Raw genomic sequence first — 23,552 nt, 5'->3', positions numbered from 1 at the left:
ATGCCTGGGGCCAGCGCTCGGCCCGGCTGCTGCCGCAGAGGAAAGCAGGGACGTGGAGCACCGCCGAGAGCCGCCGAGAGCTTCTTTGCTCCGGACGCCCCTGGACGTGGCGGGCAGCCGCGAGGGTGAGTGTCCCGCACCGCGGCCGGGAGGGGAGGGCAAGTGCGCGGGAGGAGGAGGATAGCACTGCTGCGGGCGGGGCGGGATGCGAAGGCGGGAGAGCTGCCAGCGCGCCCTCATTGCCGGCTGGGCAGCTCCCGCATTCCTGCCTGTCACTTCTGCCTTCTGTGTTATAACACAAATTAACATGTTTGGAGTCCTTACTCTATGCCAGGCTCCGTGCCCAGTAGTTTACCGGTTACAGTAGCAATACGCATATTGAGCGCCTACTTTGTGCCAAGTCCTGCGCGCACTTTACTTGCGCTCTTTCATTTTCATGACAACAGATTATCCCTGTCTACAAAAGAGGAACTGGGCTCAGAGACATCAATGACTTCAACAGGGTTGCACAGCTAGTAACTGATGAAAAAGGGACTTGAAGTCTGGTACGTTTGAGTCCAATACCCCAGCTAACAATCACAGTTAAAATTTACTGAATGCATTATTTCATTTAATCTTCACATTTATTTAAATATATGATACAGACTGTCAAACTGAGCTCACGAGGTATTGAACGTCAGGCAGAGATTTGTACCCAGTTCTTCATGACTCTTTTCACGCTCCTTCTTCCCCCAAACTACTTGTCTTAATACACTTTGTTCTTATTTCTCCATCCCCACTGCTGCTGCCCCCTTCTAGGACCTCACTTTTCAGCTAAACAATTGCAATGGCCCCTAATAGTCTCCCAGCCAAGTTCTCTCCTCTGACACCATGAGTCCCTTGCACAACCTCACTGTGATCCTTAGCTGCTTCTTCACCACAAAACTGCCGTGCTTGGAACCCTTCGGGGGTCCCTTCCTTAGACTGGCCATCTCTCAGAGACCCTGTGTTTCCACAATGCTGAACCAGTAATAATAATAGCCAGTGTCCTACATAGGTCAACCCAGGGCTGGTGCTCAGTTAGCATTGTTAAAAATCTGTCCTCTCACATCCTTATTTTTGCCCTCCCTCTGCACCATTCTCTAATTTATTCTGTCATCTGGAGCAATGATATCAATTACTCCTGCTCTCAACTACCCACTCCTCAGACTCTCCACAGTTTCCAACAGCACTAGAGCCCTTCATTCGAACATATCAGATTCACTGCAGAATTTGTTTCCTGCCAAATGTCTGACTTCTCTCCACATCCTAGCAGGGATACCACACTTACCTGTCTTCCAATCCTTAAACCTTAGGGTTAACTTTTGTTTTAAGTGTTATAAAAGTAATGATACTCATCGTAAGAAATTTGGACAGTTCAAAAAGGTAGAAAGTGAAAAGAAAAAACCCACACACTCTCTCCTGAAAGGTGTAACCCCTTTAACAAGATTTTGTGTCTTTTCAGAAATTTCTCCAACCCCTCTGTACATACAAATATCTATTCTATGTTTGTGCTGTGTTTTGTTTGTTTTGTTTTTGAGACAGAGTTTTGCTCTGTCGCCTAGGCTGGAGTGCAATGGTGAGATCTTGGCTCACTACAACCTCCGCCTCCCAGGTGCAAGCGATTCTCCTGCCTCAGCCTCCCAAGTAGCTGGGACTACAGGTGTGTGCCACCACACCCAGCCAATTTTTTGTATTTTTAGGAGAGACGGGGTTTCACTGTGTTAGTTAGGATGGTCTTGATCTCCTGACCTCGTGATCCACCCACCTCAGCCTCCCAAAGTGCTGGGATTACAGGCATGAGCCACCGCGCCTGGCAATTTTTTTTTTTTTCAACTCAAAGAGAATCTTACTTTACGTTCCATGGTACAACTTGCTTTTTTCACTTAATAGTGTGTCTTCTCCATGTTCATATCTGCATATACAGGCCTACATTGTTCTTCTAATGGTGTCATACTGTGTCATTGTATGGATGAACTGAGACTACTTTTCACAAGGCTGGAGTCATCTTTGAAGCCACTCTGTCTCTATCGAATATTCATCCAAGATGTCACTTTTTTCTCTGCAAATCTCCCTGTTCTTCTCCCCTGTCTCACTGTTCCTTTTCTTATCCTGACCCTGCTGATTGGAGAGTCTCTCCTGCAGTGTCAATCACTGATGCTTCCTACTCCTGAATGTTCTTTGTGGGGTAAGAGAGCCCCTCTCCACAACCACAGCTTCACACCCACTCCTTCTTCCAGGTCAAAGGCCTGCCCACCTTACTTTGCCTCCATGAGCTGAACTATTGCATAAATCAAACTTCCATTAATTATATTCCATTCTAGCTTTTCTTTTGAAAGGAAATATTTTTTCCAGCAAATAACCTTTCCCTGGATTTGTTCACTTCTATAAATAGCTTACTTCTATAACACACATACACATGCACATACACATCACTGCCTTGTTAGTAACTCCCCTGTTAGCTGAGGGGCCATGGTAAAGGAACATGAGCTCTGGGCCCCGAGCCAGCAGGCCTGAGTTCCACCCCAGCTCTGACCTAGGAAAAATCATTTTTCCCTTTTCCAAGCTCTGTTTTCTCTTCTGCCAAGTGGCGATGACAGTATCAGCCTCTTAGAAGTGTGGGGAGAATTAAAGAAGATATGAACATCAGAACTTTGAAATAAGAACACACAACATACATGGAGCATCATTACTCTTTTCCTCTGGATTAGGGGTTGCAAACCCAGATACTGACAGAGGCTGTGAACAATGTGTACAGGAGTGGGATGCATGACATTTGGGAGTAGTGAGGACTGTGGACACTGAAGAACTCAGGCTCTTTGTCCTAGTCAGCATGGGGCACCATAACAATACACAGACTCGGGAGCTACAACAACAGACATGTATTTCTCATGATCCCAGAGGCTGGAAGCCCATCATCAAGGTGTCCACAGTGTTGGTTTCTTCTGAGACCTCTCTCTGTGGCTTGCAGGTGGCCGTCTGCTGTGTCTTCACATGGTTGTCACTCTGTGTGTGTCTGTGTCCCGACCTCCTCTTCTTATAATGACACCAGTCATACTGGATTAGGGCCCACCCGTATGACTCATTTTACCTTGATTACCCTTTTTATGGTCCGATCTCTAAATAAAGTCCCATTCTGAGAATCTGAGAGTTAGGACTTCAATGTGTGAATTCTGGGGAGACACAAGTCAGCTGGTAATATCTTGTCTCAAGGGGCAGCCCCCTGGTGACCTACCCAAATGCAGGCTCAGTGCTGCCAGAGAAAAGCAGCTGCTCAAGAAAAGCAGCAAACGCCGATGTTAAACATAAAATCTCCCAAGTTTTACATTGGCAACAATTTAAAATTCAAAACCCAAAACCAAAAGTATGGAGCATGGAGTACAGAGTAGTCTGTGATCCACGTGAGGCCACTGATAAGCCAGACTGACCCCTGCTTGTCTGGGCTATAATTTCCTCAGTGGCAGGGGCATGTTTCATAGCTTCTTAATCCTTCTCAGCCAGTCTTTGCATATATATATATATATATATATTTGGCAATGTCTTGCTCTGTCGCCCAGGTTGGAGTGCAGTGGCACTATCTCTGCCCACTGCAGCCTCTGCCTCCTGGGCTCAAGTGATTCTCCCTCCTCAGCCTCCCAAGTAACTAGAACTACAGGCATACATCACCACGCCCAGCTAATTTTCATAGTTTCTGTAGAGACGAGGTTTTGCCAGGTTGTTCAGGCTGGTCTCGAACTCCTGGGCTAAAGTGATCCACCTGCTTTGGCCTCCCAAAGTGCTGGGATTACAGGTGTGAGCTGCCATACTCGGCCTGCACATTGTAATATTTACAAAACGTTAAAAGCTAATCATTAAATGACTAAATTTGAATTTTACAATCTCATTTAAAGTAGGGCACACCTGTAGAAAAACAAGTATTTGTAGCATTCATGCTGAGCTATAAAATTGCATCAGCCATTATAACTGCCTTCATCTTCAACTTTGCCATTGATGCCAAAGTTTGCAAATGTTCAGCTCCTCACGGGGTCACTGGTACAGCCAATTTACAGATGAGGAAACAGCAGACCCAGGTATGCTTGCTTATTCTCATGAGTATAACAACCTTCTCCCGTTGCATCATCTCTCTCTTTGTTCTCAGGAATGATTATTGTATCAAAAAAAACACCACTGTTACTGAGTGCTTACTGTCGGCTGGTTGCTGCATTATCTCATTAAATATTCACAACTACTCTATAAGGGAGGTGTGAACAGTCAAATTACTCAAGGGCGGCATTCCTAAAGACCTCAAATAATTCAAAACTGGTGTCATTAAAAGCTCACCTGCTGAATGGATAACCAAACATTGTACATTCTCACTCGTAAGTGGGAGCTAAGCTATGAGGATGCAAAGGCATAAGAATGACACAATGGGCTTTAGGGACTCAGGGGGAAAGGGTGAAAAGGGGGTGAGGAACAGAAAACTACAAATAGGGTGCAGTGTATACTGCTCGGGTGATGGGTGCACCACAATCTCACAAATCACCCCTAAACTTTCTCATGTAACCAAACACCACCTGTTCCCCAATAACCTATGCAAATAAAATCTTTAAAAAAAAAATACCTCGCCTGCTAAAGAATGGTAGATATTTCTGATTACCTGTTAGGACAGTGCTGTCATGTGGCTATAGCATAAACATAGTTTACAATTTACAATCCACAACCTTACAAGATTCTTGACAACTTTTAATTTGGGAAATTGGGGCTATTTCAGATTTCACACATAAAGTGAAACAATACTCAAATTAAAATAAGAGCATACAGTATTATTTTTCTCATTTGACAGACAAGGAACTGAAGCCGAGAGAGATTAAATAATGTGCCCAAGATCAAACAGCTAGAAAATGAATTAGCCAAAAAAAATTTAAAAAATAAAAAGAAAATGAATTAACCACCAGAGCAGCTCTGTGCTTCTCTAAGGGCCTGTATCTGATTTTTTTTTCTTTGTAGAGATGGTGGGCAGGGGGGGGGGGTCTCACTTTGTTGCCCAGGCTGGTCTCGAACTTCTGTCTTCAAGTGATATCCCCATCTAAACCTCCCAAAGTGCTGGGATTATAGATGTGAGCCATTGTGCCTGGCCCTATATCAGATATTTAGGGTTACTCTGGATGCCCGTCAAGGCCTGACCAGAAATGACTCCATGGAAGTTCTTGGGTTCACCCAGAAAAGTCAAGGAAAACTTAGCTTTTTCTCCCTGACCCCTTCAAAGTTCAGAATTCATTTCCATCCCTCCAGTCCTTAGATCTTCAAGTGTGGTCCCTTCTATGTCATTCCCAGGGATCATTGTCTAACCCCAAAATGTCCTTCCCCTGCCACCTGCCTCGTCTTGGATACTGTTACATCTAGATGCTGTTGGAGCACCTATTACAAAGGAAAAGAAGAGTGAGGCTTGGTTTTCTCTCCTGGTCGCACAGGTGTGCAGCTGGATGCTCAGGATAAGCAGATAGTTAAAATCTGCCCAGTAGTTCTAGGGCTCACAGGGGCCCCACAGGAACAGCATCTACATCTTTTCACCTCCAAATCTCCAGTGTCTGGCCCCAAAGGCAATAATAATAAACCATACTATTTATTGGGTATCCATGTGCCAAGCCACAGTATCATGCACATATGCACACCCAGTACCCCATTTGGCCCTGTCACTTAGTGAGATAAGCACCACCCCACTTATTCCCTGGTCTTTGTATTATGGAGCATGGACACGCCAGGTAGCTCAAAGTGGTGGACACACCATCCTTCCCTCAGAGAAGAAACAGCAGGGCAGGAACAAAGGCCCAGCCTCCATAGGGTTTTTTTTCTTTTTTTGTAATACCTGACAGAACCGTACTCAAACTAACTTAAATGAGAGTGGGAATTTATGAGAAGATATAGGAGTCCTTACCTGAAATGCTGCAGGACCCAGGGTGGGAGATCAGGACTGGTTTGTTAGTTCAACTATGGTTAGTGGCAATTACAATTCTAAACAAGGTCTTAAACCTTATATCATTACATTCAACATCCATTACCTTGTTTGATTTTCAGAAGGGCGAGAAATAATAAAATAATAGAAGCTAATGTTTGTATGCCTCTTGCCATATGCCAGGCCTTATTCTGGAAGCATCAAATCCTCATAACATCTGTCTAAAGTAGGTGCTACTGTGACCATGTTCATGCTGGAGAGGAGGAGACTGAGGAGGAGAGATTAAATAATGTGTGAAGGTGCTGTAGCTAGTTCATGGCATCTGAACTCACGCAGCTACGCTGGGGCTATTATAGAAGCCACCATGTGGCTCCTGAACACTTGAAATGTGCTGTCTGAATTGAGATAGGCTGCAAGTGTGAAATGCATCACTGGGCTTCAAAGACTCAGTACTAACTTCAGGATGTAAAATGTCTCATTAATAATTTGGTGATTACTTGCTGAAATGGTGATATTTGGGAAATCATGGGCTAAATAGCATTGAAATTAATTTCACCTGCTTCTTTTTTACTTTTTTATATGACTACTAGACACCTTAAACTGACACGTGTGACTTGCGTCATTTTCCTACTGGGCCGTGCTGCTCACACCCACTCCCCCACCGCTGTGGTCAGGCATGTGGAGACCGGCCCTGGGAATGCCATACAGGGATGTGAAAACACCCTCAGCCGCCGTCTCTCCCCCTCACATCTCGCACAGCTGCTGCATTCTTCTCTCCCACAGCAGTCCTTGGTCTTCATGTGGCAGAAAACAGCTGCAGACAGTGCCAAAGCTTGATGGCTTTGTCTTCAGCCATCCCCGAGCCTGACTCTTGCCCTCACTGTGGAGGGGAGGCAGCTGAGGCTCAGAAGTGCAGCAGGCCAGGGTCCAGAGGGGCGGGCTCCACTGCCCACCACGTTATACACCACGTTTGTCGTTTTGTAAAGGCTGGGCGTGTATATATTGGAAGATACAGTTCTTCCGCTTTAACACACTGTGCTTTCAGGAATTCTCACTCAGACAAAGCCCTGGCTTCCGAGACCTACTTACATCATGGTGTGTCCTTGGATCTCTGCTTCTAGGCTAAGCCAGAAATGGGGAGAGAGAAAGAGAGAAAAGAGGAGATCAAATATTTTCTGAGGCATCCTGGCCAGTGGGCCCCACAACTTTTAAGCCTCTGTATTTAGACTCTGGATTCTGGACAATTTCCAAATGGTCGCTGATCTTGCGATCTGGAGAGAGGGGACATTTCGTGAGCTCCGTGTGAGGAGCGGCAGCCAGCCGCTTTCTCCTCCAAAGGGTCTCTAGCTTTTCAGAGAAGCTGGAGAGGACTGTTTCCAATTTACTTCCTGGAATTCAGAGAGGGCATGGAGTATTTTTTATTGTAGTATTCTCTTCTCCCATCAAAGCGAATTTTCAGTGAGCTTCATCTGCAAGCAAGCCTGTCCCTTTTAACGGCAAACACAGGGAGAATTGCCCTGCTGGGTGGGATTTGGGTGTCCTCCTCCACCCAGGATAAGGCCTCCCCTGAAACACTCTGGGAGCTCCCACTGGGAGTTCAGGACTGTGATCCCGTAGTTCAGTTTCAACTGGTGACAATTACAATTTTAAATACAGCTCTAACTTTTGTATCATGTTTTGTTCTCAAATCCACAATCTTATTTGATTCTCTGAATAACTCTGTAAGGCAGATTGGACAAATGTTAATTCCTCCATTTCACAGGTGAGGAAATGAAGGCCCAGATAAGATTAAATGACTTTTTCACAGTCACATGATCAGTAAGTCACAAAACTAGGACTGGCACCCCGGTCTTTAGAATCCAAGCCCAATCGTTGCACTGGGTTTTCCTCAGTAGCCAAGTGAGGCTTGTCATCCACATGTTTATTGAGATCCTTGTGATCTCCTTGTTTTATAAATTATAATGATATTGATGGGCTGGGGAGGTCCTCAAATGCCAGTGGGACCTCCACCCCAGCCAGTGTGCAGGCTGTTGACACCATCTCAACAAGGAATTCATGGATGAGTCAGGAAATTGTGAAAGTATGAAGATTTAGTGCAAGGGAGAAAAGTACACACTCAGGAAAGGAGGTGTGAGCATACTCAAGAGAGAGTTGGGCAGAGGGGTTTGGGGTTTCTGTCTTCATGGGTTTCTTTAACCAAGGGGTGGAATACTCATGAAAATTCCTGGAAAAAGGTGGAGATTTCCCAGAACTGTAGTGCCACCCATTTCTACACCAAATATGGGTGTTCTCGGAGCTGCTGTGGCACTGGTGAATGTGTGATTGAATACACTGATGAGGGTATAAAGAGGTCCTAGGTGAAACCTCGGTCAAATCCATCACCATGTTGGGTCCAGTGGGTTTTCACCAGCTTGGTCCACACGCTGTTTTTCAGGGTCTTATCGACCTAGAGCCTCTAGTCATGTCAAACTTCTGCCTGGAATTTTTATTCTCCTATGATTACCCTGGCTTATTCCTCGGTAAGAGTGGCCAGTTCATTCCAGGTTGTTCAGCAGCTGTGTGTGAGCACTTACTCTATGCATGTGCTGCGCTAGGCTCTGGCAGCACGACAGAGAGCAACATGCAGGGCCCATACTTTCCTAGACCTTCCACTCCGGGGAAAGAGCCAGAGAGTTAACAAGTCCAGAAACAAACAAATACATAATCACAAATTGGGCCAAGGCCTTGAAAGAACAGGATGGTATAAGAGCACACGCAGGGTGAGTGGAATGCTTTGGATCACATGATCAGGGCAAGCCCCTCTGCAGAGATGATAGGAGACCTGAGACTTGAAGGATGAGACTGGCAGCTACCTGAGGGCTTCCTGGAGGAGGTTAAGGATTGGAGGCTTAGTTCTTTCCATCCGCGGAGCTTCAGCCAGACGCTTTCTCCTCCAAAGGGTCAAACACTGGGCTAGCTAGAATCTTTGAATGCATTCCTTCACTCATTTCTCATACTAACTCCCTGAGGCAGGTATACTATTATTTTCATTGCATAGTTGAGGGAAGCAAGTGGCTGGGTGTTCCATGGCTCTTAACCATGGAGCTAAATGCCACTACTACCTGTCAGTGTGTCAAAACCTGATAACCAACAGGTCAGATTTATTTGAGCATGATCTACATCTTCCAATCTGCAAGAGGAGATTGCTCGGCCCCCAGGCCTAACAAGCTTGCTTAAGGCCCAGACAAGGATTGCTGGAGCTTCTACTGGCAGACACATTCAAGAAGGATCAGTGAGAAGCCCATGTCCCTACTTCTGACCCTTCTCACATCACAGTCTGGGCAGAGGGCTCTTGGGAATAAACCAGGGGGCCACGCTGGGGGGCCCAAGAGGAAGACTTTCCTGACAGTACAGCCAGGCTGTGGCACTTTAGCTCCTAGAGCTTTTCTATAACATATGTGTTGAATCATTAGCTACTTAATAGAGAGGTGAGAAGCCCAGGGACCGGGCAGATGAAAACCAGACTTAAGAACTCATCCAGGCCGGACGCGGTGGCTCACACCTATAATCCCAGCACTTTGGGAGGCCGAGGTGGGTGGATCACGAGGTCAAGAGATCAAGACCATCCCGGTCAACATGGTGAAACCCCATCTTTACTAAATATACAAAAATTAGCTGGGCATGGTGATGCGTGCCTGTAGTCCCAGCTACTTGGGAGGCTGAGGCAGGAGAATTGCTTGAACCCAAGAGGTGGAGGTTGCTGTGAGCCGAGATTGGCCATTGCACTACAGCCTGGGTAATGAGAGCGAAACTCTGTCTCAAAACAAAACAAAACAAAACAAAACAAAAAAAAGAACTCATCCAAATTCAGTCGGGTGCAGTGGCTCACACCTGTAATCCCAGCACTTTGGGAAGCAGAGGTGGGCAGATCATGAGGTCAGGAGTTCAAGACCAGCCTGGCCAGCATGGTGAAACCCCATCTCTACTAAAAATACAAAACATGAGCTGGGCATGGTGGCGGGTGCCTATAGTCCCAGCTACTGGGGAGGCCAAGGCAGGAGAATTGCTTGAACCCGGATGCAGAGGTTGCAGTGAGCCGAGATCGTGCCACTGCACTCCAGCCTGGGCGACAGAGCCAGACTCCATCTAAAACAGAAAAGAAAAAAGCTTATCCAAGTTCAGTATGCCATGATTCCATTTCTGGGGTTTAACCAACTAATATTTTTTATCCTTTCAGCAGAAAGGCTGTGATGAAGGCTTCCATATTCAAAAAGCACATTCTCACCCCTAGAAAGGACAACTTAGGAATTGAGACTGTTTTTTTCTTTAAGGTGAGAAAGGCCTAATACCTCTCCTCTGGTTGGACAGCTATCTATGGAGCACCTGCTATATGTAAGGCATTCTGCAAGTCCAGCCCACCCTATGGGCCAGAGAGAGAAGGACTTAGCCCCTGTCCTGAAGGGGGTCAAAAGGAAGGAGGGATCTGATCTGATCTGGGTAAGAAAAGGAGGAGGGGAAAGAATCGATTTGTATCAAGAGGTGTCAGTGCTCTCTCTTCTGGATTTCAGCCACTGGTTTTCTATTCACCATGGGCAGAAAATTCTCAAGAATTTTCTTGAGGGCAGAGTCTGAGTCTCCAACACTTACTAATTAAGCAAGTATTTCTTGAACACCCACTGTGTGTGAGGAAGTTTGAAGCCAGGTTCCAGCTGGGGTCCCTGTTCTCATAAAGCTTACATTTTAATGGAAACATGTGGGGGAGGCAAGCAAATAACATGAATACGAGTGAGTGGTTTCCAGTGCTGGAAAAGAAACGAAGAGTTGGGAAAAGGGAGCTTGCAGGAAGGGACGCTCACTGAGAGGGCATGCCAGGTAATGCCTGGAGGAAGTGATGTTTAAACTGAAATTCAGCAGATGGAGAGCCAGCAAACCAAGAGGGTGGAGCTGTGAGGTTACTGGTGCAGTGACTGGCGCCTTGGGGCTGAATGGAGCTTGACCTGGAAAAGGTAGGCCGGGTGGGAGGGGGAGATGCTGGGCCAGAGGAGCCGAGGGAGCCAGGAAGGAGCTGAAGTTGGGGCAGAGGCTGGAGCCAGGTCATTTGGGGCCTTGTAAGCCATGGCAGGGGTTCTGATGTTTGCTGTTTAAGCCAGCATCTACTGGAGGCTCTTGGGGAATACACCCTGATCTTTTGGCTCAGGCATTGGAAACACCCACCATTAACACCCCAGAGGGGCTTATGGTGGGGACCCAGGGCCCAGGAGTCTGTCCCCTCCACACCTCTCATCACCTTGTCTAATGCAAGTGTGGGCCTCTCAAAGGACAGGAGGTTTTCCTCAAACATTGATATACTCTGGCACCCGGAGAGAGAAAAAGCATCACTTGTACATTTTCTTTCTTTCTTCCTTTTTTGAGGAGTTTTGCTCTTGTTGCCCAGGCTGGGGTGCAATGGCGTGATCTCGGCTCACCACAACCTCGGCTCACCACAACCTCTCAGGTTCAAGTGATTCTTGCCTCAGCCTCCCGAGTAGCTGGGATTACAAGCATGCCTCACCGCACCTGGCTAACTTTGTATTTTTAGTAGAGACGGGGTTTCTCCATGTTGGTCAGGCTGGTCTCGAACTCCTGACCTCAGGTGATCTGCCCAACTCAGCCTCCCAAAATGCTGGGATTACAGGTGTGAGCCACTGCACCCAGCTACTTGTACATTTTCGAAGTCATGTAGTGTGTGCGTGTTTACAAATTGTAAAATGAAACACAGGGCATCAAAGAGAGTTCTCTATTGCTGTGTGTGGTTTTGGCATGTGCTTCAAGTTCTTTTCTGTAATGTGGGATATTTAAGAGGAAAAATCTAAGAAATGCTGACATAATGGAAAGCATTTGGGTACTAGGGTCAGCCAAACCCAAGTTCAAATATAACTCCTGCCACTAACTAGTTGTGTAAACATAAGTAGATTAGCATCTCCAAGTTTCAGTGTCTTCTATAAAACGGGGGAAAATGGCAAGGGCAGGAAGCAAGGTGGCGTGGAATAAGCATAGTCTTCAGAGACATGTGGACATGGGTTTGGACACCATCTCTGTTAATCCCTGATTGTGTGACTCTGGGTAAATAACTTCACTTCTTGGAGTACCTGCTTCTTCCTCTGAAATAAATGGGACCATAAGTGTATCGCATTCATAGAGCTTAGCTAAGCTTCAAATAAAACCATGCAGCGGGCTGGATGCAGTGGCTCATGCCTATAATCCCAGCACTTTGGGAGGCCAAGATGGGTGGATCACTGGAGTCCAGGAATTCAAGACAAGTGGGTGACATGGCTCAATCCCATCTCTACAAAAAATACCAAAATTAGCTGGGCATAGTGGCACACTCCTGTAGTCCCAGCTACTCGGGAGGCTGAGGAGGGAGGAACACTTGAGCCCTGGTGGTGGAGGTTGCAGTAAGCCGAGATCAGACCGCTGCACTCCAGCCTGGGCAACAAAGTGAGAAGAAGAAAAAAGTAATGCAGATATAGGGCTTCACATGGTGCCTGAAACATCGTAGGAGTGTAATAAGGTCAGTTTGTTTCTGCCTTGGTTTCCCCATCTGTAACTGAAGATGTTGGATTCAATGGTTCCCTGAGGCCCTCCCCAAGTTCGTGATTGTAAATGGATTTAAAAGGTCCTTGCTGAGAGTGGTGGCACACTCCTGTAGGTCCAGCTACTTGGGACAGGAGGCTAAGGCAAGAGGATCACTTGAGCCCAGGAGTTCAAGGCTACAGTGAGCTCTTGCACCATTGCACTCCAGCCTGGGCAACAGAACAAGACCCCCAACCCTAAAAAGAAAAAAATGTAAAGAAAGGCCCTGGAAGAGTTAACCTGCCTGGATTCCTTGGGGCCTTACTGCCCCTCTAAGCTTCCTGCCCCCAGGTTTTCTCAACACCATGGTGTAGAGATTGAGGTGAGGGTGCGGCAAGACACAGGCTGGGACCAGAGTTATTTGGAGCCTTGTTTTTCTTGGAGGTGCTGTGGAGGCAATGAGACTCTCCTCTCCCTCCCTCTAGGTTTGGAACTAGAATCTAGTCTCCCCGCCTTTATTTCCAAAACAGTTCCTGGCTCTAGCTGCCAGGACTCCTCTGGGGTTGCAGGAGCCTTCAAGCTCCAGCTCAGAAAATCCTTCCTCCCAGACACACACCCCTCCACCCAGACACTGGGGACTGCCTCGAACCAGCTTTCACAGAGAGGAATTCCCTCTTTGTCCAGAGAAGCTGGTGCAAGAGAGCAAATCCCCCTTCCGCTTGTGGAGCCTGTGTGGCTGGGCACAGAGGTCAGAAGAGAGAGGGGAGTTGTCAGCTATGACAGATGGTTCCCTTTCTCGCCCTCTCTCTAGTCTGGCTCTGTTTTCTGCCTGTCTTCAGCTAGCTGTTTGCAGGATTCTCATCTGCCTCAAAGACTCACTTCCACTTCATTCCTCCCTCTCTCCCTACTGCAAAATGTTTGTAGACTGAAACTTTCCAAGTCATTTCCAACTTGCTCTAAAAATTCAGTTTCTATTCTGGGGGTCCCAGATGTGTTGCAGCTCGAAAATAGGGCCAACCAGTGTTCCAAGACTCTCATCAAGTAGACAAGGGAAAGAGATGGCGATTCACAGGGCCTGGGGAGTGTCTAGGCCATAGTTTCCCAAAAGCACCTGTCATTCAGTCAACATTTCCATGATGTTTGCCATATCTGCCGACCATCTCTACTATTATCTACACGACCTAAGTTGAGCAAGTGTGACATCAGAAATCCAATCAAACTGCAGCCTTGTTTTTGCCTACCCGTCCCGACTTAGAATTTAGTCAGTGAGGGGAGCTCCGCCTCCCCCTGGTTGAAGTCTCCACTCCCAGGCAACCCACACCTCAATTTCCATTAGAAAGTGAGGTTTCTTCCTGCTGCCTCAGTGAAGGTGTGAAACAGGCAAGGCCATCTGCTCCCCTTGTCAGCTCACCTCTTTCTAGGTTGAAGGGAGGGGAGGAACAGGGACAGGAGAAGGATTTCTATATGTTTCATGACTGGGGAGGGGCTAGACTGCTCTGCCTCTCTGTGCCTGACAGATATTTAAAGCTGTCTTTTCCACGGGGGCCTTTTGCAGGCTCTTTGGGAGTGACTGTATTGGGCTCTGTGATTGTAACACTGCTGCGACGTGGGCAATGAACATTTTCCTTTCTCTGCAAGTCCAGGCCTTCCCTTCAGCATCTGTGTCCAGGGTTAAAGATCCTGGAGGGGGCAGGAGGAGAGATATGGCTTGTTTCTGAGAGGAGCAGTCAGAGGCAGCTGAGTAGACAGGCTCCAAGAGCCAGGGGCCAAGCAGAGTCTGAAGGGAAAGAAGATCAAAGGCCCGAAGGAAAAATAAGTCCCAAAGGTCAATGCCTGAGCAATGCCCCAGCCGTGCAACCAGGACCACAGCTGCCGAGGATCCCCCTAATACTCAAAGGCTCTGACTGGCTAGCCACAGGCTGAGTGAGAACTATGAAGCCAACAGTGCTTTGTATCTGGAAAGAGAACAGATTGAAGTCTGAAAGGCTCAGCATCAGAGCTGGAAGGGACCCCATTCTAGTGGTTCCCAAAACAAGATCTCTGGACCACCATCAGCAGCGTCGCTGGGAAACTTATTCGAAATGCGAATTGCAAAGCAGGCACGGGGCTCATGCCTGTAATCCCGGCACTTTGAGAGGCCGAGGTGGGCGGATCACCTGAAGTCTGGAATTCCAGACCATCATGGCCAACATGGTGAAACCCCATCTCTAAAATACAAAAATATTTGCTGGGTATGGTGAAACCCCATCTCTAAAAATACAAAAATATTAGCTGGGCATGGTGGTGGCACATGCCTGTAATCCCAGCTACTTGGGAGGCTGAGGCAGGAGAATCGCTTGAACTCAGAAGGCGAAGGTTGCAGTGAGCCAAGATCGTGCCACTGCACTCCAGCCTAGGCAACAAGAGTGAGACTCCGTCTCAAAAAAAAAAAGAAATGCAGATTGCCCAGCTTCACCCCAGAACTAATGAATCAGAAACTCTGGGGGTAAAGCCCAATGACCTGTGTGTTAACAAGCCGTCAAGGTGAGTGTGATACACACTGAAGTTTAGGAACCACTGCTCCAGTCCATCCCCTGTTGTTCAGGTGAGAAAACTGAGGCCCAGAGAGGGAAAAGGATTTGCCTAAGGTCACAAAGCAGGTTACCATTTCATAGTTCATCGCCATGGCAGGAAGTCATGCCTGGAATGTTCCCCCTCCTGGTTTCATTCTTGAGAGAGAGGCTGTTGATTAGAAAGCAACGGAACTGATTTGTTGAGAGGTCTTGGGCAAGTTGCTTATTTCTGCTCTGGGTCTTAGTTTCTGCGTATGCGCAGTGCGGGCAGGGAGTATGTAGGTACCTCCGGTGCATAGCGCACTGTTTTCCAGTAGGGTTGTGCCATTGCTGCCATCAGCCTTAAGGACACGGTCTAGCCTGGGACAGGAGGGCACAGACCCTGGATCTGGACGGCCTGGTTCAAACCTTAACCCTGCCATCTATTAATCACGTGATATTGACCAGGAGCGTCCAGTCTTTTGGCTTCCTTGTGCCACACTGGAAGAAGAATTGTCTTGGGCCACACATAAAATACACTAACACTAGCGATAGGTGATGAGCCAAAAAAAAAAAAAATTGAAAAAAAAAATCTCATGATGTTTTAAGAAAGTTTACAAAATTTCATTCAAAGCCGTTCTGGGGCGTATGTGGCCCACAGGCCCCGGGTTGGAGAAGCGTGACGTAGACTCATTGCTCAACTTCTCTGAGCCTGCATTTCCTCCCCTGTATCTATTCTGTAAGGGCATTGTGCAGATCAAGTAATGAATGGAAAGTGCTTAGCACACGCCTGGCACACAGGAAACGCTTGGGGGAGGAGCTGCTACCATGGCCTGCCAGGGTTGCTCAGGTGATGGTTGACCTCCACTCAATAACTGAATCCTCCAGCTCTCCTCATGTGCAACCCTGAGTCTTCTGTGAGAAGCAGATTAGTTGCAAAGCCATCTACAATTCAAGCATTTCTACCCTTATAAAACTCTAACTTTCTATTAATGCCATATATTTGGATGAAACCATGGATCATTTCTCTCCATTCACAGCTCCTCCCAGTCGTCAGTCTCTGGGTCGTAATCCTACATCCATTTCAGCCACTCTGGAGGATGATGGTCTGATGATGAGTGCGTCACCCCCAAGACCCCTTCAAAGTATATTCTGGGTAATGACTCCACTCACCCAAATATGTCCTCAAGATATGATGACTCTGTCCACATCACATCTACTTGTATGTGATGCAGGAAAGAGCAAGAGACAGAAATCCATTTGAGTGTATCCCACATGCCTCTTCCTCTGCATCCCCTCTGACCAGCCCCAGGTCAGGTTGGTGGCCACACTCACCTGTCACAGCTCTCTTGCCTCCCACAGGTAACCACCATGATCCCCTGGGTGCTCTTGGCCTGTGCCCTCCCCTGTGCTGCTGACCCACTGCTTGGCGCCTTTGCTCACAGGGACTTCCGGAAAGGCTCCCCTCAACTGGTCTGCAGTCTGCCTGGCCCCCAGGGCCCACCCGGCCCTCCAGGAGCTCCAGGGCCCTCAGGAATGATGGGACGAATGGGCTTTCCTGGCAAAGATGGCCAAGATGGCCAAGATGGCGACCGGGGAGACAGCGGAGAGGAAGGTAAGAGGCCTATACCTGCCCCCCTTATTCCCACCTGGCTGACAGCATCTGGCATTGGTGGGGGGGTTGTAAGGTTAATAAAACTAGTATTAATCCTCTTCGTTATAAATCAAATTGCTGTTTCCTTATAAACAGAGCAATATATATAAATATACATATTTTTTTTCTTGAGATAGAGGCTTGCTCTGTCACAAGGTTGGAGTACAGTTGTGTGATCTCAGCTCACTGCAACCTTTCTCCTCCCCAACCCCCAGGCTCAAGCAATTCTCCTGAGTACTTGGGACTACAGGTGCTGGCTAATTTTTGTATTTTTTTTAGTAGAGATGGGGTTTCACCACGTCAGCCAGGCTGGTCTCAACCTCCTGACCTCAGTAGCAAAGCCCTGACGGTATTCGGCTCCTGTGCTCAGCTATTCCTGGAGCTCGGCTATTGGAATCAGTTTTGTGTTTTGTTTTTGCCTTGGCCTTCCATAGTGCTGGGATTACAGGCATAAGCCCCGGCACCTGGCCTCAGAGCAGTCTATTCTGAAAGGAACAATGGGTATTAAATCTTGTGCTCCTGCCCCTGGTGCACCTTTGGGTTGCTAATTGACTTTGGAAAAGTCTCCCAAAATATTACTCAGAACTCTTGATGATTGCAAGTGACAGAAACCCAATTTATAGTCCCAAATGGAATGTATTAGCTCATAAAACTGAGAGGTCAGGCCAGGCTCGGTGTCTCACACCTATAATCCCAGCACTTTGGGAGGCTGAGGTGGGTAGATCACTTGAGGCCAGGCAGTCAAGACCAACCTGGCCAACATGGCAAAACTCTGTCTCTAATAAAAATACAAAAAATACAAAAAATTAGCCCAGTGTGCTGGTGTGTGCCTGTAATACCAGCTACTGCGGAGGCTGAGGCAGGAAAACAGCTTGAAGCCGAGAGACAGAGGTTGGAGTGAGCTGAGATCACACTGCTGTACTCCAGCCTGGGTGACAGAGTAGGACCCTGTCTCAGAAAAAAACTCAAAAAACAAAGCAGAGCTCCAGGAATAGCTGAGTCTAGGAGCTCAAATACCATTGTCAGAGCTCTGCTTCTCTCTGATTGTTGCATCCTCACAAAGGCTGGAAGTTCTGAAATAGCAACTGCTGGGTTCAGGCCCACATCTTCCTGGCTTCATCCACAGAGAAAATCTCAGAGCGGCCAATTCTTCTTGGCCACATGTGTATCCTGGACCAACTCCCTTGACCAAGGAGGTGAGGTGCTGCCATCTGCAGGACAGGCTCATGTGCCCACCCCTGCATGTGTGTGAGTCGGGGGTGAGGGCAGTCAGTCATTGTGACTGACAGCCCCACTAGGACCATATGAAATGAAATAGGGCAGCTTCCCAAAGGAAGGGATGCCAGGCAGTTGGCAAACAGAATGGATATACTCTACAGACCTTTCCGTTGTGACATTCCTTATGTCTCCAAACTCTCACCCCAGTAACCAAGCACTTTTCACTGTCAGCAGCATCCCTAAGTCTACCTTTTAAGCAGTAGAGAAATTTAATAATTTTTATTTGTATGGCATTTTAATATTGATAAAGCCCTTTTGAGTATGTTGCCCATCTGACCATCCATATTTTGTGCCAGAGGGATTCTTGTTTTCCCCATGTTACAGATAAGGATACTGAGAGTCACAGTGACTCAGTTGAGAGCAAAATGTCATCGCCTCAAGAACATGAATTTGGAAACACACCTAGACACTCATTTTGGCAAACTACTTAAACTTTCTCCAACCCATAGTGTCCTTATCTCTAAAATATGAATCATAATAGCACCTGGCTCACAGGGTTGTAAAGATGAAATAAAACAATGTGTGAAGCACCAATCTCAGGGCAGACATGCAATAAATGTTAGACACCCTGTAATTGACTTGTTGAGCTCCCATAACTGGCAGACAGCAGACTCCAAATCCAGGCCTTTTCCTACCACACCAAACTAATTCCTTCAAAAGTGCCTCCTCCCCAGGAGATTAGTATAAAAGTAACGATCAATGCCAGGCACAGTGGCGCACTCCTGTAATCCCAGTGCTTCGGGAGACTGAGGCAGGTGGATCACGAGGTCAGGAGTTCCAGACTAGCCTGGCCAATATGGTGAAACCCCGTCTGTACTAAAATTATAAAAATAAGCTGAGCGTGGTGGCACACGCCGATAGTCCCAGAGGCTTGGGAGGCTGAGGCAGGAGAATTGCTTGAACCCAGGAGGCGGAGATTACAGTGAGCTGAGATTGTACCACTGTACTCCAGCCTGGGCAACAGAGTGACACTCTGTCTCAAAAAAAAAAAGTAATGATCATACCTTTGACTGGGGGAGGTCAGCCAGCATGCTGGGCACTGGTGTCACAGTATCCAATTTCCTGACCACAAGGGTATACTCAGTTCTGGACATGTGCTCCAAGCAAGCCAGCTAGAGTTTCCCCCGCAATTTGCCTATGGATCCTGAGGGACAGAGTCTCTGCTGTTGACTTTTCCCACAATAGATAAAGCTTACCAGGAAGTTCTGCCGTGTATCGGGGCTGCCTTTGGTCATCTCTTCTGCTATGTGTTGAGTCTGCAGAGAACGAAACCGCCACACCAAGGAAGACAGTGTCGGGAGAGTCCCAGCACATATAACCCAGACAAAGATTGTCACCCTGGAGCCAATTCAGGATAACATCCAACCACCCACACATCACCACACACACAAATCCACCTCCAGAAAGGTCTTCAGGAGTAAAGCCAGCTTTTCCTGAAGTTTCTCAAAAAAAGATAATGAAGAGGGAACCGCATTACATAATACATGGTAGAACTTCCTGGTAAGCTTTCTCATCTATTTGTCTCCCACCAAAAACCCCAATTCAGAATGACTTGGGGGTGGTGTGGTGGCTCATGCCTGTAATTTCAGCACTTTGGGAGGCTGAGGCAAGAGGATTAGGAGGCCAGGAGTTCGAAACTGGCCTGGGCAACATAGGAAGATCCATGCCTCTACAAAAACTTTTAGAATTAAGCAAGCCTGCTGGGGTGTACCTGTAGTCTCAGCTACTCAGGAGGCTGAGGCAGGAGGATTCCTCAAGCCCAAGAGTTTGCGGTTACAGTGAGCTATGACTGGGCCATTGCACTCCAGCCTGGGCAACAGGGTGAGACTCTGTCTCTAAAAAAAAAAAAAAAAAAGATTCTGTCTCTCCTCTTCTCTTGGCCGTTTTTCCCACCTTTTGTTCATTTTCATTTTTTCAAGGAATAGCTTTGTGACTTTTTCTAGTTTTATTTTTTCCCATTCTTTTTATTTATTTTTAATTATATGAGTAATATACAAATAAAGTCTCATTGTAATATATTCAAACAATACACATAAAACAAAAGTCCTCCTTAATTACTACCCCTTTTTCTCCCCTCACCCTTCAGATGTAACCACTATTAATTAATTGGTTAGGTGTGTATCTTTCCTGGCGTTTTTATGTGTGTTTAATAATACCAGGCACTGCCAGGCGCCTAACATAAGCACTCTGTTCCTGAAAATAAGTCTTCCATAAGAAAATGCAATTTGGAAACCCATTTCTGAATTATGTAAAATAGGAAAAATTTAGATTCATTACAGATTAACTCAAAACTCTAAAACACAGTGAAATGCCGACATACATACATATAAGAAACAGCCGGGCGCAGTGGCTCACGCCTGTAATCCCAGCACTTTGGGAGGCCGAGGCGGGTGGATCACGAGGTCAAGAGATCGAGACCATCCTGGTCAACATGGTGAAACCCCGTCTCTACTAAAAATACAAAAAATTAGCTGGGCATGATGGCGCATGCCTGTAATTCCAGCTACTCAGGAGGCTGAGGCAGGAGAATTGCCTGAACCCAGGAGGTGGAGGCTGCGGTGAGCCGAGATCACGCCATTGCACTCCAGCCTGGGTAAACAAGAGCGAAACTCTGTCTCAAAAAAAAAAAAAAAAAGTACCTTGCTAGGATGTAAAATGCCTAAACATTCTTCCTTGATCACTCAGTTCATATGGTTGTAACAACCTTGTGTCAAGTGAACTCAAATTGTTACCCATATAGGTTTTGTTTAAAATGTTGTATTAAGGGGACATAAATTGATTTTATATAATCAATAGCCAAAAATGTTGTTTTGAAAGAAATGTTTATTTTATGAAATATGAGTATGAAACACCAAAAAGTCTTCCAAAGGAAAATACAACTGGGGGAGTTGTTCTGCAGGGAATGCCAGCTAGAATTCAGGGAATGTTTGCTATAGGCCAGACGTTTAAATGGGCGTAGAAATATTTAGCATTGTGGATTCCTTTTGTTTTTCTAATTCTTATTTTTTAGAGCAAGGTCTCACTCTGTTGCCCAGGCTGGAAAACAGTGACACAATCATAGCTCACTGTAACCTGGAACTCATGGGCTCAAGGGATCCTCTAACCTCAGCCTCCCAGGTAGATAGGGCTACAGGCACATGCCATCATGCCTGACTAATTTTGGTATTTTTTGTAAAGACAGTGTCACACTACATTTCCCAGTCTTAAACTCCTGGCCTCAAGTGATTCTCCAGCCCTGGCTTTCCAAAATGCTAGAATTACAGACATGAGCCACCATGCCCAGCCTGGCTGCCTTTTAACATAAAGGTTTGGCCACCTGCTCTTTCCTCTTAGTGTACTTTAGAGAAGGTTTCATAGAGCACACATAACTCTCCTTTTTATTTTAAGTCCTGCATAGAAATCCACAGTATGGATGAACCATAATTCTTTTTTGTATAATTTTCCTTTGGTTAGGCATTTAGATTTTTCTATTTTTTGCTATTATAAGCAATGCCACAATAAAATCCTTGTACTCGCGGGCAGGGCTCGCATGCACTAGGCAGGGATTTTACTAAGGTCAGCGTGTTGAAGTCAAGAGGCTTTTTCCAGTTCTCAACCCATTACCAGCATAGCCCATGGAAGGATTGATCTGGCAGACAGACCAGACCCTCGGAAAACAGGAGAAGGAAAGGGTGTGAACTGTTATAAGTTATTTTTTTTGCCCTGATACACGGTGATTCTTGAAGGTCAGTATTTCTATTTTCCTCATAGCTAGCATTAGGATTTACACCGACTTCTGTGTGTCTCCAGAGCAGTTTTGTTCTTCCCATTACCCAAGCACTCCTTCTCCGGGGATGGAAAGGCAAGGCACACACCTCTGCCTCGGTCTGTGACAATCCTCCATAACACCAGCTGCTCTGTCTTCCAGGTCCACCTGGCCGGACAGGTAACCGGGGAAAGCCGGGACCAAAGGGCAAAGCTGGGGCCATTGGGCGGGCTGGCCCTCGTGGCCCCAAGGGGGTCAGTGGTACCCCCGGGAAGCATGGCACACCAGGCAAGAAGGGGCCCAAGGGCAAGAAGGGGGAGCCAGGCCTCCCAGGCCCATGCAGCTGCGGCAGTGGCCACACCAAGTCGGCTTTCTCGGTGGCGGTGACCAAGAGCTACCCACGGGAGCGGCTGCCCATCAAGTTTGACAAGATTCTGATGAACGAGGGTGGCCACTACAATGCTTCCAGTGGCAAGTTCGTCTGCAGCGTGCCTGGGATCTACTATTTCACCTATGACATCACGCTGGCCAACAAGCACCTGGCCATCGGCCTGGTGCACAACGGCCAGTACCGCATCCGGACCTTTGATGCCAATACCGGCAACCACGATGTGGCCTCGGGCTCCACCATCCTGGCTCTCAAGCAGGGTGACGAAGTCTGGCTACAGATCTTCTACTCAGAGCAGAATGGGCTCTTCTACGACCCTTACTGGACAGATAGCCTCTTCACAGGCTTCCTCATCTACGCCGACCAGGATGACCCCAATGAGGTATAGACACACCAGGGCCGTCCTCCAGGCAGGGAACAAGCTTCTGGACTTGGACATAACAGAGTGAGACCCCTCAACTGTAGGCTGGGGGGCAGGGTGTCGAGTGACCGGTTCTAGCCTCAAGCTGACCTCCTCTCCCTCTTTTATTCCCCATCATTAAATCCAAACCTTCTTATTCATCCAACCATCTACTTACTCACTTCTTTTTAGAGTATCTCCTGCATAACAGGCACTATGTTCTTCTCTGAAAGACAGAGCAGTGGACAAGACAGAGTATCTGTCCTCATGGGGCTTACATTCTAGCAGGAGACACAATTTACAAATAAACAAGCAAATAATATTATGCCAGCACAGACATGAACACGCCATGGTTGAGAGTAACAGGAGACAGGGAAGAGGTGGACATTTGTGGGTTTTTTGGGGTTTTTAGATTTTGACTTTTTAGGTTTACTTACATACAGTGACTCACCAAATTTTAAGTTGACAGCTCAGTGAGTAATTTTTACTTATGTGCTCACCTTCGAACTTCCATGTAGATCAAGGAACAAACTATTTCCAGCCTCTCACCTCCCTTCCCCGAAGACTCTCTTAAGACCCCTCTAAGTCAGTACCTGGGGAAGTTCCGTTTTTGAGCTGAGTTCGAAAGAAGATAGAGGTGTTGCAAAGGTGTTGGAAAAGAGGTCTCCCAGTAAGTGCAAAGACCTTGACAGGAGAGAGGGAGAGGCCAAGGTCAGAACTGAGAAGGGAGGAATGAGGCGTGAGGCTGGAGGGTAATACAGAACCTCCCAGACCTTGGCAGAGCTCACTCCGTTTACAAAGGCTTATCAGAATGCAAAGTGAACGTAACCCTGATAAGCAGATCATCTTGAATCTGCTCAATGCTTGAGTCAAATCGGCCACAGATTTGAGCACTTTATTATTAGTTAATCTTTTGCAGGCCCGCTTCTCAATGAATGAGATACACCAGGATATGCACACGTGCCTGAAAACCGCTGCTCCAAGATGGCAGGAATGGATTCCACCCAAATGAATCTCACCCCAAGCCCCATTGTTTCCAGTATGCAGGGATCTGAGGGCTTAAGAAGCCACAGTA

General features: G+C 47.0%; 1 protein-coding gene across 2 annotated transcripts; it reads left to right on the top strand.

Moving 5' to 3' along the window:
- C1QTNF2 (C1q and TNF related 2) lies at positions 1-22,640 on the top strand. 2 transcript variants are annotated; one of them, XM_035284088.3, is made up of 4 exons: positions 1-125; positions 16,053-16,168; positions 16,375-16,627; positions 21,852-22,640. In XM_035284088.3, exons 2-4 carry the CDS (start codon positions 16,124-16,126, stop codon positions 22,463-22,465), a joined length of 912 nt encoding a protein of 303 aa, XP_035139979.2. In that variant the 5' UTR covers positions 1-125; positions 16,053-16,123; the 3' UTR covers positions 22,466-22,640. The 2 variants fall into 2 exon arrangements, with proteins under 2 accessions (XP_035139979.2, XP_035139971.2); XM_035284080.3 differs by lacking the exon at positions 16,053-16,168.
- The last annotated feature ends 912 nt before the right edge of the window (positions 22,641-23,552 follow it).

Source organism: Callithrix jacchus, chromosome 2 (genome assembly GCF_049354715.1).
Source record: "Callithrix jacchus isolate 240 chromosome 2, calJac240_pri, whole genome shotgun sequence".
Lineage (NCBI taxonomy): Eukaryota > Metazoa > Chordata > Mammalia > Primates > Cebidae > Callithrix > Callithrix jacchus.
The sequence above is the reverse complement of the archived record's forward strand: the minus strand, read 5'-3'. Positions and strand labels throughout refer to the sequence as shown.

Coding starts and splice junctions, on each gene's coding strand:
- C1QTNF2 (XM_035284088.3), top strand. CDS start 16,124: ATGATGAGTGCGTCACCCCCAAGACCCCTTCAAAGTATATTCTGG. Junction 16,169..16,374: donor CCCTTCAAAGTATATTCTGG/GTAATGACTCCA, acceptor TGCCTCCCACAG/GTAACCACCATGATCCCCTG. Junction 16,628..21,851: donor GGGAGACAGCGGAGAGGAAG/GTAAGAGGCCTA, acceptor TCTGTCTTCCAG/GTCCACCTGGCCGGACAGGT.